Source organism: Trichoderma reesei (genome assembly GCF_000167675.1).
Source record: "Trichoderma reesei QM6a unplaced genomic scaffold TRIREscaffold_11, whole genome shotgun sequence".
NCBI classification, from domain to species: Eukaryota; Fungi; Ascomycota; class Sordariomycetes; order Hypocreales; family Hypocreaceae; genus Trichoderma; species Trichoderma reesei.
This window is the reverse complement of record NW_006711158.1, coordinates 849,017-862,702: the sequence shown is the minus strand read 5'-3', so window position 1 is coordinate 862,702 and position 13,686 is coordinate 849,017. Positions and strand designations below refer to the sequence as shown.

Below are 13,686 nucleotides of genomic sequence, written 5' to 3'. Positions count from 1 at the left end.
ATATGCGTAGACAAACAGGCGACGGACTTGGTTTGCCGCTGCTTGAAAAAAAGGAGAGTCGAAAATTGCCGCTTGATATCATCGAGCCCTCAATTCAGCCTGTTCTCTGCCGCTGGGATGCCTTTCTCAGATTCTCCATCATCCGTTCGACAAATTCCATAGATTCGCAACCCGGGACATCTGGGAATCCCTCAGGCTCGTGCCGAAACAGCGGCTGCGAAGAACGAGGTGGACTGGACTGATCATCCTTGACCTGCTGTAACGGCGTGAAAGTTGGCATCGAAGCTGTAGAAGTATGTTTGTCCAAGTGCGCGTTTTGGGTAGTATGACTTGCAGCCTCGTTGACTGAGATTGTGGCTTGTCGAAGAGTATCTGCCGGCCTCTGGGGCGCAACGGCACCTTGGCCTTGCTGTGCCAAAGGGGCTGATTGTGCAGGCTGCGACAAGTTCGGCGTTGTGACTCCAGCTGGTGACGCCGGAGGCACCACCGCATTTCCTTGGTATGACATTGCAAACTTGGGGAGCGGCACTGGCGTTGTTGATATCCTTGGAGCTTGTTGGGCAGGCTTTGCCGTGGGGCCAGTGGAGGTTCCCGTTTCTTGAGAAGATGGCGCAGAGGATGCCACGGCTGCTTTTGTGGTGGGAGAGGCGGCCGCGGGGCTTACCTGCCGAAGAGGCGAGTGCTTGGCTGAGGAGGGTGCGGTAGCACTGGGAGAAGAGGTCATGGCGGCCAGGAAGTTTGCTGGTAGGGGCACTGGGGATTGTTTAGCTGGAACCTGCATTGCGGATTTAGTCGACTTCAACGAAAGACTGACGGCTGCGGGTAAGCCAACCTTGTACGACTTGGGGGCAGGGGTTGGCTTGGGCTTGCTAGGCTGTTGCTGGCTGGGCTGTTGCTGGCTGGGCTGTTGCTGGCTGGGCTGTTGCTGGCTGGGCTGTTGCTGGCTGGGCTGTTGCTGGCTGGGCTGTTGCTGGCTGGGCTGTTGCTGGCTGGGCTGTTGCTGTTGCTGTTGCTGTACAGGCTGTTGCTGTACAGGCTGTTGCTGTGCCGGGTACTGCTGTGCCGGGTGCTGCTGGCTGGGCTGCTGCTGGCTGGGCTGTGGTGGCTGAGCCGGCTGTTGCTGGATCATATTCCTGTACTGTGCTTTGATCGCCGGATGGTACTGGTGGCTGGCAGTTCCAAGAATTGGTGCAGGGAGCCCTGAGCTCGACTGCTGCGCCAGCGGCCCTGTCTGCTGTCCTGCTGAAGCCGTTGGGCCATTATATGGTACAGCTGCAGCGGGATGCGCCTGGTACGGTCCCGAGGAGCCGCCTGAGGGCATTGCCGTCGAGGATGCCCGTCGGAGAGCGTCGTGTCTATTTGCTAGCAGGTGTGCTCTCAGATCGCCCTCGTACCCGTTGGTGAACCCTCCCCATGGCATATACGGTGTTCGGTATCTGGTTGCCTCCCTGTGAAAATCACGATTAGCAATAGTCGTCAAACAGCGACGATCCGCAAGAACTTGCCTGTTGTGATTAACTTGGAAGAAAGGGTACTTCTGATACACCGAGGAATGAACCTGCCAAGTTGGCTTGCTGTATTGTTGCGAGTTGTGTGTGGATGGAGCACCCCTGTGGCCTGGGTAAGCTCCTGGGGGCCCTGCCGCCCAGGTCGTTGGGAAAGCTGGTGAATGTGGCTGCTGCTGCTGCTGCTGCTGCGGGGGAGCAGGAGGCGGCGGCGGCGGCGGTGGCACGTGAGCTCGAGGCATCTCATTTGGCCCGATGATGCGGTCAAACCGCTGCACTGTGTAGGGCTGATACTGCTGGAAGGTGGGAGGAGGAGGAGCCGTAGTTCCTTGGAAGGAGTATGTGCCGGGAAGTGCGTGGTTGTATCCCACAGGGGTCCTTGGCTGGTAGACGTATGGCCTCTCCACGCCCGCACCATTCATCGGCATCGTCATGTGGCCTGCAAAAGCACCCGGGTGATTGTATGGGCCAGGTATTCCGTAGGCCCTCTGCTGATATGTTTGGCGCACAGGCACGGGCTTGGGTGGCTTCGGAAGCGTGTCCAGGAAATTGCCCTTGGGGTTGTGCCGTGGTTTTGTCGGGTCTTCGGTGTACTGCGCTTTGGCATCGGTCGAGTTCTTGCCGAGATAATACCAGACCTGGTCTTGCTTGCTAAGATCGACCTTGGTCTGCTGCTTGTTGGCGGCTTCGTTGGTGTGAAACTCCGCCCAGGTATAGTCTCCCTCGATGAAGGCATCGCCCTTGCGCGGCTTGTCATCACCCTGATGACGCTTGGCATTGAGCTTGTCCTTTGCCTTCTGTGAAGATGGGAGAGGGATGGCGTTGGCCGACGCCTTGGGTAGGTGGTAGTCGGCTGGGTCTGGGAGCAGAAGCCATTTCCATTCAACCTCGACTCGGTCGCCATGTGGAAGGACGTCGACGAGTAACATGCGCTCATCCGATCTGTTCTCCACCACCAGGCCGGCGAATATGTCACCCTTGTGATATTGCAGCTGGCAGATGTCTCCCTTCCGGAGGGCCTCGGCGGCCTTCAGGATGCGGGCATCTTCCTCTAGAGCCTCACCATCCAGCTTCTTATCGCGCTTGATACGGTGGAAGCGGCAGCTGAACTCAAAGGCTTGCTCTTTGTACTCCGTTCCGTCTTCACCAAAAACGGGAACCTCTTGTTCCTCGGTGAACACTCCCGCGGCCGCAGCACACGTTGCGTGATATGCCCTCGCGCATTTCTTCTGAGAGCACTGGAAACAAGCCCCGCGCTTCGATCGACAGAACAAGCATTTGAGGTCCAGCCGGTCCTTGTGCACGGCGTCGACATTGGAGACAATCTCTTTCCCCTCCACCGTGTCGATGTATGTCTCGGGAATGTAGAGGGCGCACAGGCGATGAGCCTTTCTGCCGTCGTCGGTTGGCAGAACTTCCAGGTTCGGGACATCGTTGGGGCACAAGCAACAGGGCGGCTCGGCCTTGACTTTGAGTCGCAGCCTGATCTTCTTGACTTTGGCTTTGCCCCCCTTATCCGCCCTGCCGCGCTTCCTCTTGCGGCTCGCGTCCTTGAACTTCACAGCGTGGCCCGCAGGAGGAGTGGGAAGCCCGGAGAGCTCATCGTCATCGTCCTCATCTTCGTCGTCTTCTTCATCCTCAGTCTCTTCGTATTCGGTCTCTTCTCCTCGCAGTTTTCGCTCGATCTCGTAGACATTGACCCAAACACTGTCTTGTGCTTGAGCACACTCGCACTTTTTGGCAATTTTTCCCATCTCGAGCCAGGAGTCGAGAGCAAAGTTGACAGCTTCGGCGCAATTGTATCCTAGGTTGTAGCCGGAATGGTATCCGTAAGGATAGGTGACGACAAATTCGCCGGGATATGAAACGACCTTGTTGACCTTGATGCCGTAGTTTTGCTGCAAGTGCTGCGGTGAGATGAGGAAAGCCTTGTGTCTGAGAAACTGGTCGCAGGCCTTGGCATCGGCGGGCCAGATGCTCTTCATGGCATTCTCGAACTTCCGAGCGTCGGCCTGTGAAATGCTGTACCACTGCTTCGGAGCGCCAAAGTGCAAGTAGTTGATGCTGTAGAGATCGACATCCTCCAGGTGCCACGCAAAGGTCGCTTTCCACATGCCGAGATAGAGGTATGCCGTGTTGACGCCGGGTACCTTTGTGCCAAGGACATCCAGGAGGTTTGGCAGCTTGTTCAGGTTCCAAATCTCGGTCCTGTCGTCGAACAGCGTGCCCATCAGATCGGCGCCGTAGAGCGGCTGTGCATACGTCAGGGTTTTCCAGTACACACGCTCCAGTTCTTCGCATCGCTCAGGTGTGTACTCGGAAATGTCCATTCGGTAGTCGAAATCCTTGAACGCAGCCTCGTCAATGACTGCGGAGCCTTCTCGGCGACTGTACTTGCGGCGCGCCGAGGTAGACTGAATCTTTGCTTTGGCGGGCCGAACACCACCCATTCTTCGGACGGTCGGTTGAGAATCGTCCTCGTCGTCCACCTCGGTGCCCAGCTCCTTCTCGATGGAGTCCACCACTTCATCTCCTGCGCCGTCGGCCTCGACCTTTGGCGAGACAGGCGTCATGGGCCGGCTCTCCTCATCCTTTTTCTGCTTCGCCCTGTTTTTGGGAGGCCGCCCTCTTCCGCGAGTCCTCGGGGTGGTGGTCGTAGTGTTGGCAGGTTTGGGGGCAGCAGGGCGCCGCGCGGGCTTGGGCTTGTCCGCATTGGCGCGCCTCTCTCCACGCCTGGCGGGAGGCTGATGCTCGCTCTGCTCGCAGAGCTGCCTCCATTGCGGGATGTTGTAGGATCGTCCGTGGAGGATGTTGACTTGGCGGTAAGTGCCGTTGGACCCCATGATGTCCTGCTTGATTGGCTCGCGGACTCGGATCTGCTTTACGAGATCGTCGAGGGGTGGCTGTGCATCCAACCACTCGGCCGGCGGGATGACCTTGATGATCCCAGACTTCATTCCATAGCTGTCGACCTTTGTCATCTGTTTGGGCAAGGGTCAGTGGTTAGCGGACAAGAACAAGGCGGACGGAGAGGAGGGCAGAGGCAGAGGCGGTTGGGAGCCCGGGGTGGGAGAACGACATACGAAGCGGCGGAAGTCCCTAAACTGGTCCATGGTCGGCCGGAAGACGGGCACGTTGCCAGACGACCAATGGTCCGGCACGACATCGCCAATGTCGTCGTCGAGCTGATGGCCGAGATCCGGGGGCAGCGTCGGCGCATCCTCGATCGGCGGCTCGTCGTCCAGGTCGCTCAGCTCCGAGTCGCTCGACTCCGACTTGCCGGCATCGTTGCTATCGGGCGGCGAGTGCAGGAAGGCGGGCTGTTTGGCGGGCTCGTCGATGTGGTTGTCGGCCTGCTGCTGCTGCTGCGGCTCCTTCAGCGCCTCGGACGGCTCTGCGATGGCGACGGCTGACATGGCGGGCGAGTTTCAGCACGCAGCATGCGGCTGGGCCATCGAGCGGCGAATGGGGACGATGGGCGCGATGCGACCAGGCGGAAGGATTTCGTAGTCTGCCTCTCTGTCTCTGATTTCTTTTTCTTTTTTCTTTCCTTAGCCCGGTGGTTTCGCAAGGCGCGCGACGTGCTCGAATCGTACAGAGCCGAGATGCTCTTGTGTGGGTGTGCGAGATGCAGTGCTTGTGCTCAAGTGCAGCCAGGTCTGGTGCTTGGTGCCGTGCGACAGACAGGGAGTGCGTCCACTGGAACTCGAGCCTGTAGGGGTTCCAGGTTATGGTGCGGAGAAATTGCGGCTGCCGGACGACTGCTAGTACTAGTAGGAGGTAGAGCCTCTGAGGTGCGATCGCTAAAAGTCGATGGCTTCCATCGCCGCTGTATTTGGTACCTCGCAGCGGGCGTCAGCGGCCAGTGGGCTCACCAGTCGCGAGCGTCAGGCCATTCCAAGCGCTGGACGGAGCGAGGTGCAGCGCTATGCATGCACTGAGCAGGGATCTGCCCGAGGCGAACCTGGAAGTTCCAGGTTGGGTTGAGCTCCCGTCGTTTGCGCCTCTGGGCATCCATCGGTTATTTTCCGCCTTCTTCATCTTTGTTGCTCTTGCCGAGCATCTTCAGTATTGACGACCTCTCCTCTGCTACATACCTAGGTAGTATATTGTTTCAAAATCCCTTGTACCTCGTCTCCCTACTTCCTCCCATCTTGCTGGTGTGCAGCAACATCCAGATCTCGTCTTCTTTTCCCTTTCAGTGCACGTGGCTGGCGGCCGCTTTGCCTCCTTCTGATCAGCTGAATCGAAATCGCTTTGCGCCTCTAATGCAAGGGAAAGGCCAAAGGCGGCTTAGGCTGTGGATCCGCATCTGCTCCACACAAAACGGAAAAGTTGGTTGAGATTGAGCGCCTGTGTTGCAGTCAGTCATGCACGATGTCGTCTTGAATACGGAGGCCAAAGCGAGAGACGTTCATCATTTGATAGATTAAGCATTGATGATCAACGGACGCAGTCTCTTGTGAATACCTGTTAGCCAAAGTCGCTCTTTAAGGCTTCATCACGACTCGATACTACATGTAGGTAGCAAAGCAACATCTGGCGAATCAGGCACACGGTGCAGTGCGACATTGAAGGCAAGCAAGGGAGGGAAATGACGGCAACCCGCCACCAGCTCCAGCTTCGCACGGAGTTGCCTTCGACTTGCCTGAGAGCCGCGCTTTTTTTGCTGCTGCCTGAGGCAATATGAATTATACGCTTGTCTGGAACCTGGAAGGGGCAGAGATTGATAAGATCAAGGTCTATTCGATGCTGATCAGCACATGGTGTTGGCCAATCTGCCGAGATCCCCCCACGCCAGCATCTGTCATCCTTGGGTGATCAATCTTGACATCCGAGGGTATGCTTTGGATCTGTAGGCGCTTTCTGGACAGACATCGTGCCGTGATGATTGCCCTCGTAATGCTTCGAAGAGGAAGTCTCGGGACTGATGAAGAAGGAGTCAACACATCGATGCACGCAAGGATTAATACCTGGCTATGACATAGGGTAGGTTGTTGTTTGGCCACTAGTAAAGGAAGAGCCAAGGAAAGGAGAAGATCCATTACATGGGAAGACGCCGTAGGAAAAGAGAACTGGAAATGACAAACAACCCTAGAAAAAAATTTATGCAACAAGCATTGTCTCCAATCTGCTGTTAACAGTCGCTCGGCGTAAATCTTCACGGCTTAACCAAGACAAAAGTTACAAGCGATGCCATCGCGAATACATCGACAGTCTACCTGCAGTAAGGCATTTTGTTTGAAAGCGACGAGGCAAAAAGAAGAGAATCCATGGCAGAAAAGGCAAAAATAGGTTCCAGAGGGAGTCGAACCCTCGCTGGCGGAATCAGAATCCGCAGTCATAACCGTTAGACCATGGAACCGTTTGAAGCGGTGATCCGCTTCCCATGGGCGGGCGATGGTGGAGGTAGCCTTATCCTATCCTATAAACGTTCAACAGAGGGGCTTAGAACAAGCGGGGTCACTATCTTCTGGAGGATGAACAGCGCCGCTGCGGAGTATAGGTGTACAAGATGACACTGTTTGTTCGATGGCTATTTCCAGCCTGAATTGCTGTAAAAATTCGTCTCCGTCACAGTGATTATTTTCGTAAATACCTAGTGGACCCTATCTCATTTATGGAGCAACGAGGGTGGTGGTGGTGGTATCTCCGCGCTCAAGGATTGCGGTTTATCCCCGACTTACACCCACCTCGCGTGCAAACTCTCAATGAAGACAATCAAACATGAACACAAAAATCCTCGACATGTGATTCCGAGTAAATCATCATCACGACGCTCCCCTTAAATTCTTCCGAATAATCGATGTAAGCTCTCTGAAACGCCTCCGTTTCAACACAGCATATCGCGCTGTTCGACTCGGCTCCGACGTCATCGTGGGCTACAAACACCAAAGTACTTCCACACCTCCCCAGTCGTCATTGGCGCGTCAAAGTTCGAACCTTTCTTCCACAAACGCTCGAAGCTTGGCCGCAAGCGTCCAAGCAACAACAGCTTCTGCAAGCCACGAGCCGTCAACTCTCGCGCATCCAGCATGGCCGAAGCACGGAGACAAGGATGGCATTGACTTTGAGCAACGGCTTCCTCTCCCTCACTCGACCAGCTTCGACGTCCTGTCACCGGCCCCTCCTCCCCTCCTCGAGACCTCCATCCCATTTGATGCCGCTTCGAATCCTTCCGTCAGAATGCGCGGGATCAGCCACCCGCTAAAACGGCCAGACGAGGCCGCCTGGAGCGCGCTGGGATTCGTTGGTTCCCATGGCTGAGGGTGTCGTGCTTTGCTCCAGCTCTAAGCTTGTTTGGTGCGGAGCTCCAACAGCGGAAAGTAGCTTGATGCGGGCTTGACGAGCTGCTCACAGCTGCGTCTCGCTGCTTTCCTGGGCGTCTTGGAGCTTCTTACTACACCATTCGATGGGTGGCTGACAAGCTTGGCGGGACGAACTGAGGGCTTGAACTGGGTTCTTGACTCTTCTGGGGTCGGAGTTGACGGCTTCTCTTGACGGGGGGGAGGCTTGAGTTCGACATGTGGTCTGTTTAATATGAGATGTCCTCTCCTCCATCACCGTTTCACCGTGAGCACATAATCTCTGGCCCCAGAAGCACTCTCTTCTCGCTCTTGTGTCTTTTTCGCCTTCACTCAGAGCTCTATCCCAGCAGGACTCACTTCCATGATCCATAGGCCACCAGCCTGCAGACAGTGGTCCTTTCACACTTCACAGCAGCATGGCGTCCTTTTCGGTGCCGAGCCAATGCAGGCTCTCCATCTTGCTGGCGATAGCGGTGCTGAGCCTTGGTACCTCGGCGCAGTCTGATGAGCCTCTCGACACCAAGGTCTGGGCAGTCGTTGCATACATCAATCATGGCGAAAAGACGCCGACTTTGGGAGGCCTGGATAACGTCCTCACGCCCATGGGAGCCCGACAAATGTGGAGGCAAGGGAGCGCCTTTCGCAATCGCTACTTGGGCGCTGCCAACTCTACTCTCCTCTCAAACTCTACGGAGAACACGACGATCCAAGGCATAGCCAGAGATGCCATTAGCAACAACCAGCTCACCATCCTGTCGCAGACAGACGAGTGGGTTGCTGGAGGCGCCGTGGCTTTTCTCCAGGGCCTATACCCCCCAACCGAAAGCTCGTTCAACAGCTTTGCTGGAGGCTCTCAGATGGCAGAGGATGTTGTGTCTGGCTCCGACCCAGTCGACTACCCTCTTGGGGGATACCAATATCCCAACATTGAGACTCTGTCCGCGTCAGACTCGGCATCAGTAGCGTGAGTGGCTCAGTCCGCGTCTTCCTCATCTGCCTTGTGTATGCTGACATGCTGCTTTGACACAAAGCATCCAAGGCACCGTCGGCTGCTGGGCCTGGGATACAAATGTAAATGTCATGAAGCAGACCGATCCCATGGGCCGCTTCAGGTCAACCGAGAGCCTATACAGATCCCTCTTTGCCACGCCTCCCCTCAACGGCACTATACCCAAGGGCGCGGTCAACTACTGGAATGCCTACAACATCTACGAGTATGTCAACTACATGAACACTCACAACAAGACGGTCAATGCAGGGTTGGGATTCGCCAACACCACGGTTGGCGTGCTCAAGGCCAACGCTTTTGAACTGGAGCGGGCCATGAACGGAGACACCCTGAGCGGCGTCCCAAACTTCACTTACAACAACATCACCACCATTGCTGGCCAGACGCTTGGCATGCAGATTGCGAGCTCGCTCAGCGGCGCCACCATAGGAAGTGATGGCAGCAAGCTCACGCTCATGTTTGGCTCGTTTGAGCCCATGATGGCCTTCTTCTCCCTCATGGGGCTCTACTCCGGATCCAATCTGCTCTCGGGGCCGTTCTCCACTCTTCCGGAGCCCGGATCGGCCATGATCATCGAGCTGCTCGGCCATCATTCGGGCGACACCTCTGCGCTTCCGGCGCCGCAGGAGTTCATGGTCCGGTTTACGTATCGAGCCAATGCCGATGTTGGCGAGCCGTTTTCCGTCTACCCTCTGTCGTCCAACAGCTCCGATAGCCAAGTCATGCCTTTCACGACGTTCCTGGGCCAGCTTCAGCGCTTCTCCCAGGACTCTTCGCAGTGGTGCAGCTCTTGTCGCGCCATTTTTGCATCGTGGTGCGACGCGCGATCCTCACCCTCCATCTCTGACTCTTCCGATCCGTCAAAGAAGTCGTCTCTCAGTGCGCCTGTTGCTGGCGTCATTGGCGCCATGGTGACTCTGGGCGTGACTGGCCTCCTCGCACTCGCTCTCTACTTCTTTGGAGTCTGCACTTTTAAAAGGCGTACACCAAAGCCCAGCGTGCGCAGCGCTTCGCCGGGTGGCTTCAAAGGAACAGGTAAGATGGCCAGCGATGCTGATGTGACGGTCACGAAGCGTGGGACGGCGCACGAAAGGACGGGCAGCTGGGAGCTGAAAGATGGGCCGCCAACAGCGAGCGGCGCCGTGGTGATGGGGGGAGATCCGTATCCGCGGCGGTCTGAGGACGATGATGACATTGCCATGGTGACGGCGGAACCGGTCAGAGTCCGCGAGACTGTCTAGAGCTATTTGATGAGAAGCTGTGAGATTGGGCACTCCCATCATCTACTAGGTGCTCGGTATGCCTGTACAGACCGTGCGGTGATGACGCGATAGCCAGGACAGAATCGTTTGATAGGGTATATTCTTGTTGTTTGTCCGTCTCTTCGCCTCTCTCCTCAACATGACTTGCCTGCTTCCACCATTCCGGTATGCTGTCCCCCAATCAGCAGGGCTCGACTCCCCTCCTGTTCGTGCGCCCTCTGTGAGCTACTATCATCCATGCGTCAGCGAGCCATGCCTAATCCTTGAAAGACGGCAACATGTAAGAAGTGCAACCAGAACTGGCGCCTGAGTGAGTCAAGCGGCATGACATGCAGCTGCAGCAGCAGCAGAGCCGCTGTTGGACGGAATCCCCTCTCCACCTCCGTACATATAGCGCCGCACTACTGATGCCTGCCAGACGATGGATCGCTGCCTCTCAGATGGACCAGCTCTCGATGCTTCGAGTCAGAACATGCGTCGCATTCCTCGACAGGCTTCGTTCACTGGGAACAAGGGCAGCAGCAGTCGATCGGCGCCATTTGCGTTGCAGAATTGGCGTGGCATACGCGTGAAGCTCAGGAGACGGCGTGGCTTGCAAGATCCAAGCGGTCTTCTCGACAACAGCGTCGGCGGGCATCTGAGGCCACGCGCAACAGCGTCGCAGCTCCAGTCTCTCTTCTCGCGTCACGCAAAGAAGCCCGTCAAGCGGCGTGGCTTCAGACCCGACAGACCACCACCACCATCATCCATGGATCACAACCCCCTGCCGCCTCGCCCCAAACAGTCCCTCCACATCCCCCAAGACCAGCGATACGTCTACAATCCCATCGCAGGAACCAAGTCCGTCCGCTTCCTCATCCTACAGCCCGGCTCCGGCTCCGACCCCTTAGTCGGAAGCCTCCAGCTCGGGAGCCTCGACCCAGCAAATGCCGCCGAGCTGGCCCCTTACGAAGCAATCTCCTACGTCTGGGGCACGAGCGACCGGCTCTTCACGCTCCTCTGTGACGGCGCCGTCCTGCCTCTGACGCAGAGCATCCGGGATGCGCTGGTGAGGGTCCGGCTGCCGGACCGGGCGCGGCGGCTGTGGGCGGACCAGATATGCATCAACCAGGACGACGTGGCGGAGCGCAGCCAGCAGGTGAAGCTCATGAACGCCGTGTACAAGAACGCGAGCAAGGTGCTCGTGTGGCTGGGCAGGGATGTCGATGGCGTTGCGGCGGACGCGGTGCGGATGGTGCATCATCTGGATGGCGTGTTCAGGGACGAGGAGGCGCACGAGGCGTTCAAGATTGCGCATGAGGAGCATCTGGCGATGCAGAGCGCGGAGAGATGGGTTCCTCTGGCGAAGCTGACCAAGTTGCCGTGGGTGAGTATATACGAGGAGATACACACACACGCACTCACTCCCCCTTTGTCGATACAACCATCTTTCGTTTCTAGTAGCCTCATCAACGTCGTCTGACACTGAAGCTCCCCCAAGTTCCACCGGATATGGATCGTCCAAGAGATTGGCACCACGGCCCCGGCGACGCTCTACTGGGGCGACACGGAGATGGACTGGGACACGCTCTCCTTCGTCGCGGGCATCCTCAACGAGCGATACCACCACCTGCGCACGCGCTTCTTCATCGGCACCTCCAACATCCGCTACCTGCACCAGCGCTTCGTCGAGCCCGCCGAGGCGTACGACCAGTTCCACAACAGGGGCAACTTCGCCTACGAGCTGCACCGCGCGCGGCACCTCCTCGCGCAGGACCCGCGCGACCACGTGTACGCCTTCCTGGGCCACTTCTCCCTGACCAAGGGCGGCGAGGAGCTGCGCGAGCTGGTGGCGGACTACTCCAAGAGCGTTGAGGAGGTCTACTTTGACGTGGCGGTGCGAGGGCTCAGGGGCGCGCACGACCTCCTCATGCTGTCGGCGACGCACCACAGCCGGCCCAACAACAGGAGGCGCGCGCCGGGCAACGAGCGGGAGCTGGATCTGCCGTCGTGGGTGCCCGACTGGCGGGACCTGCCGATGCACATCCTCGGGTCGCCGGCGGTGCCGCATCGGGCGTCTGGGGACACGAGGCCCGAGTTGAGGATCGATGAGGAGGCGAGGGTGCTGCATATCCGGGGCATCAGGGTCGATGTCGTGGAGCGGCATTCGTGGACGATTTACGGGACGGCGTTTCAGGTCCGGCAGGACGATCAGGGGCCCAAGAGGAAGTATTGGAAACAGCAGCAGCAGCAACAACAGCAAGGCGGCAATCATGGGTCTCCTCGGTTTCGGCCTCACAGTCATGGACGGACGCCTAGCAGCGGGAGCAACAGCAGCAGCAACTATAACAGCAATACTGTCCCCGTGAATAGAGACACGGCGAGAGGCAGCCATCACCAACACAGCCGAGTCATACAGCAGCGCCGAAACAGCCAAAGCGACCAATACAGCCCCCGGACACACCCCATGGAAGTCCTCTGGAAGCAAATCTGCGGCTTCCAGACGTTCACCCTGTCCCGCATATACCCCCCTTACCTCAGATCCACCGCGACCGCCTCATCACCATCCCGATCCCCTCCTTCTCGAACGACGTCAGCATCATCATCATCATCATCATCATCATCTCCTGCTGCTGCCCCTGAGCCGTCGGAGCCGGACCACAGCAAATCCGCCTTCTTCGCCCTCATCCAGACCCTCACCAACGCCTGCACAGGCATGGACCGCTCGCGGCCCTACTCGTCCGTCTCCCCCAACGAATGGCTCGCCAGCGGAGCAGCCTACCTCGTGCGCTACGCGATCCCGTCCTCCTCCTCCTCATCGCCATCTCCCTCGCCCCTATTATCCCCCTCCCAGACATTTCCCTCCTTTCCTAGTAATACATCATCATCTCAGCGCATCAGGTCCCCTTCACCCTCCACCAACAGCAATGGCAATAAAGGTAATGGAAAAGACAGCAACAACAACATCATGTCCGCCTTTTACGAAAAAGCAAATTCCCTCTCAGCATCATCATTCTCAACCTCCTTCTCCGCGCAAAAGACCTCCGTCTCCCCCGCCATTCACGCCCTCTCCCTCACGGGCGACCCCTTCAAATGGAGCCACGAAGCGACCCTCATCACGCGCTACCGCCGCTTTGCGATCACGCGCGGAGGATACTTTGTGCTTGGGCCGGATGCCTTGCAGGAGGGCGACGTGGTGGTCATTCTGCGCGGAGGCAAGACGCCGTTCTTGCTGCGTGAGGTGTCGCGCGGCTCGGATGATGATGATGATGCTGCTCCGGCTGGTGGTGGTGGTGGGAGCTGGGTTCTTGTGGGAGAGTGTTATGTGCATGGGCTTATGGATGGGGAGGGATGGGTTGGGGAGGAGGATGGCGGGAGGGAGGAGGTGTTTTCGATACGGTAGAGGGATGGGAATGGGAGGACAGGGGGGTGAGAAGGTTGTTGCCTTATCTACATGTGTACCTGCGTAATGTGATGACGGTTTAATGGGCACATGAGAGAAAAATATTAGAACAAACATTATAATGGAACTCATGGCGTGGCTTGTTGGGTGAGAAATGTGTGAATGGACATGGCCCCTTTGATACTATTCAGCCATCTTTTGTTCTCTAATACTGGCATGG

At 57.4% G+C, this 13,686-nt stretch overlaps 3 protein-coding genes across 3 annotated transcripts; 2 read left to right on the top strand and 1 right to left on the bottom strand.

The window, feature by feature from the left end:
• Positions 1-94: 94 nt before the first annotated feature.
• TRIREDRAFT_62964 (uncharacterized protein) lies at positions 95-4,921 on the bottom strand (the record flags this gene model as incomplete). Its single annotated transcript, XM_006965973.1, has 6 exons — positions 95-196; positions 254-775; positions 833-880; positions 1,034-1,444; positions 1,502-4,486; positions 4,589-4,921. The coding sequence occupies 6 exons, from the start codon at positions 4,919-4,921 to the stop codon at positions 95-97; spliced, it is 4,401 nt and encodes a 1,466-aa protein (XP_006966035.1).
• Positions 4,922-8,229: 3,308 nt separating this feature from the next.
• On the top strand, positions 8,230-10,063 carry TRIREDRAFT_78792 (uncharacterized protein; the record flags this gene model as incomplete). Its single annotated transcript, XM_006966104.1, has 2 exons — positions 8,230-8,777; positions 8,845-10,063. 2 exons carry the CDS (start codon positions 8,230-8,232, stop codon positions 10,061-10,063), a joined length of 1,767 nt encoding a protein of 588 aa, XP_006966166.1.
• A 769-nt stretch (positions 10,064-10,832) lies between these two features.
• Positions 10,833-13,466, top strand: TRIREDRAFT_63093 (uncharacterized protein; the record flags this gene model as incomplete). The annotated part of the gene is made up of 5 exons (XM_006966103.1): positions 10,833-11,450; positions 11,565-12,292; positions 12,515-12,577; positions 12,728-12,848; positions 13,104-13,466. 5 exons carry the CDS (start codon positions 10,833-10,835, stop codon positions 13,464-13,466), a joined length of 1,893 nt encoding a protein of 630 aa, XP_006966165.1.
• Between the last annotated feature and the right edge of the window lie 220 nt (positions 13,467-13,686).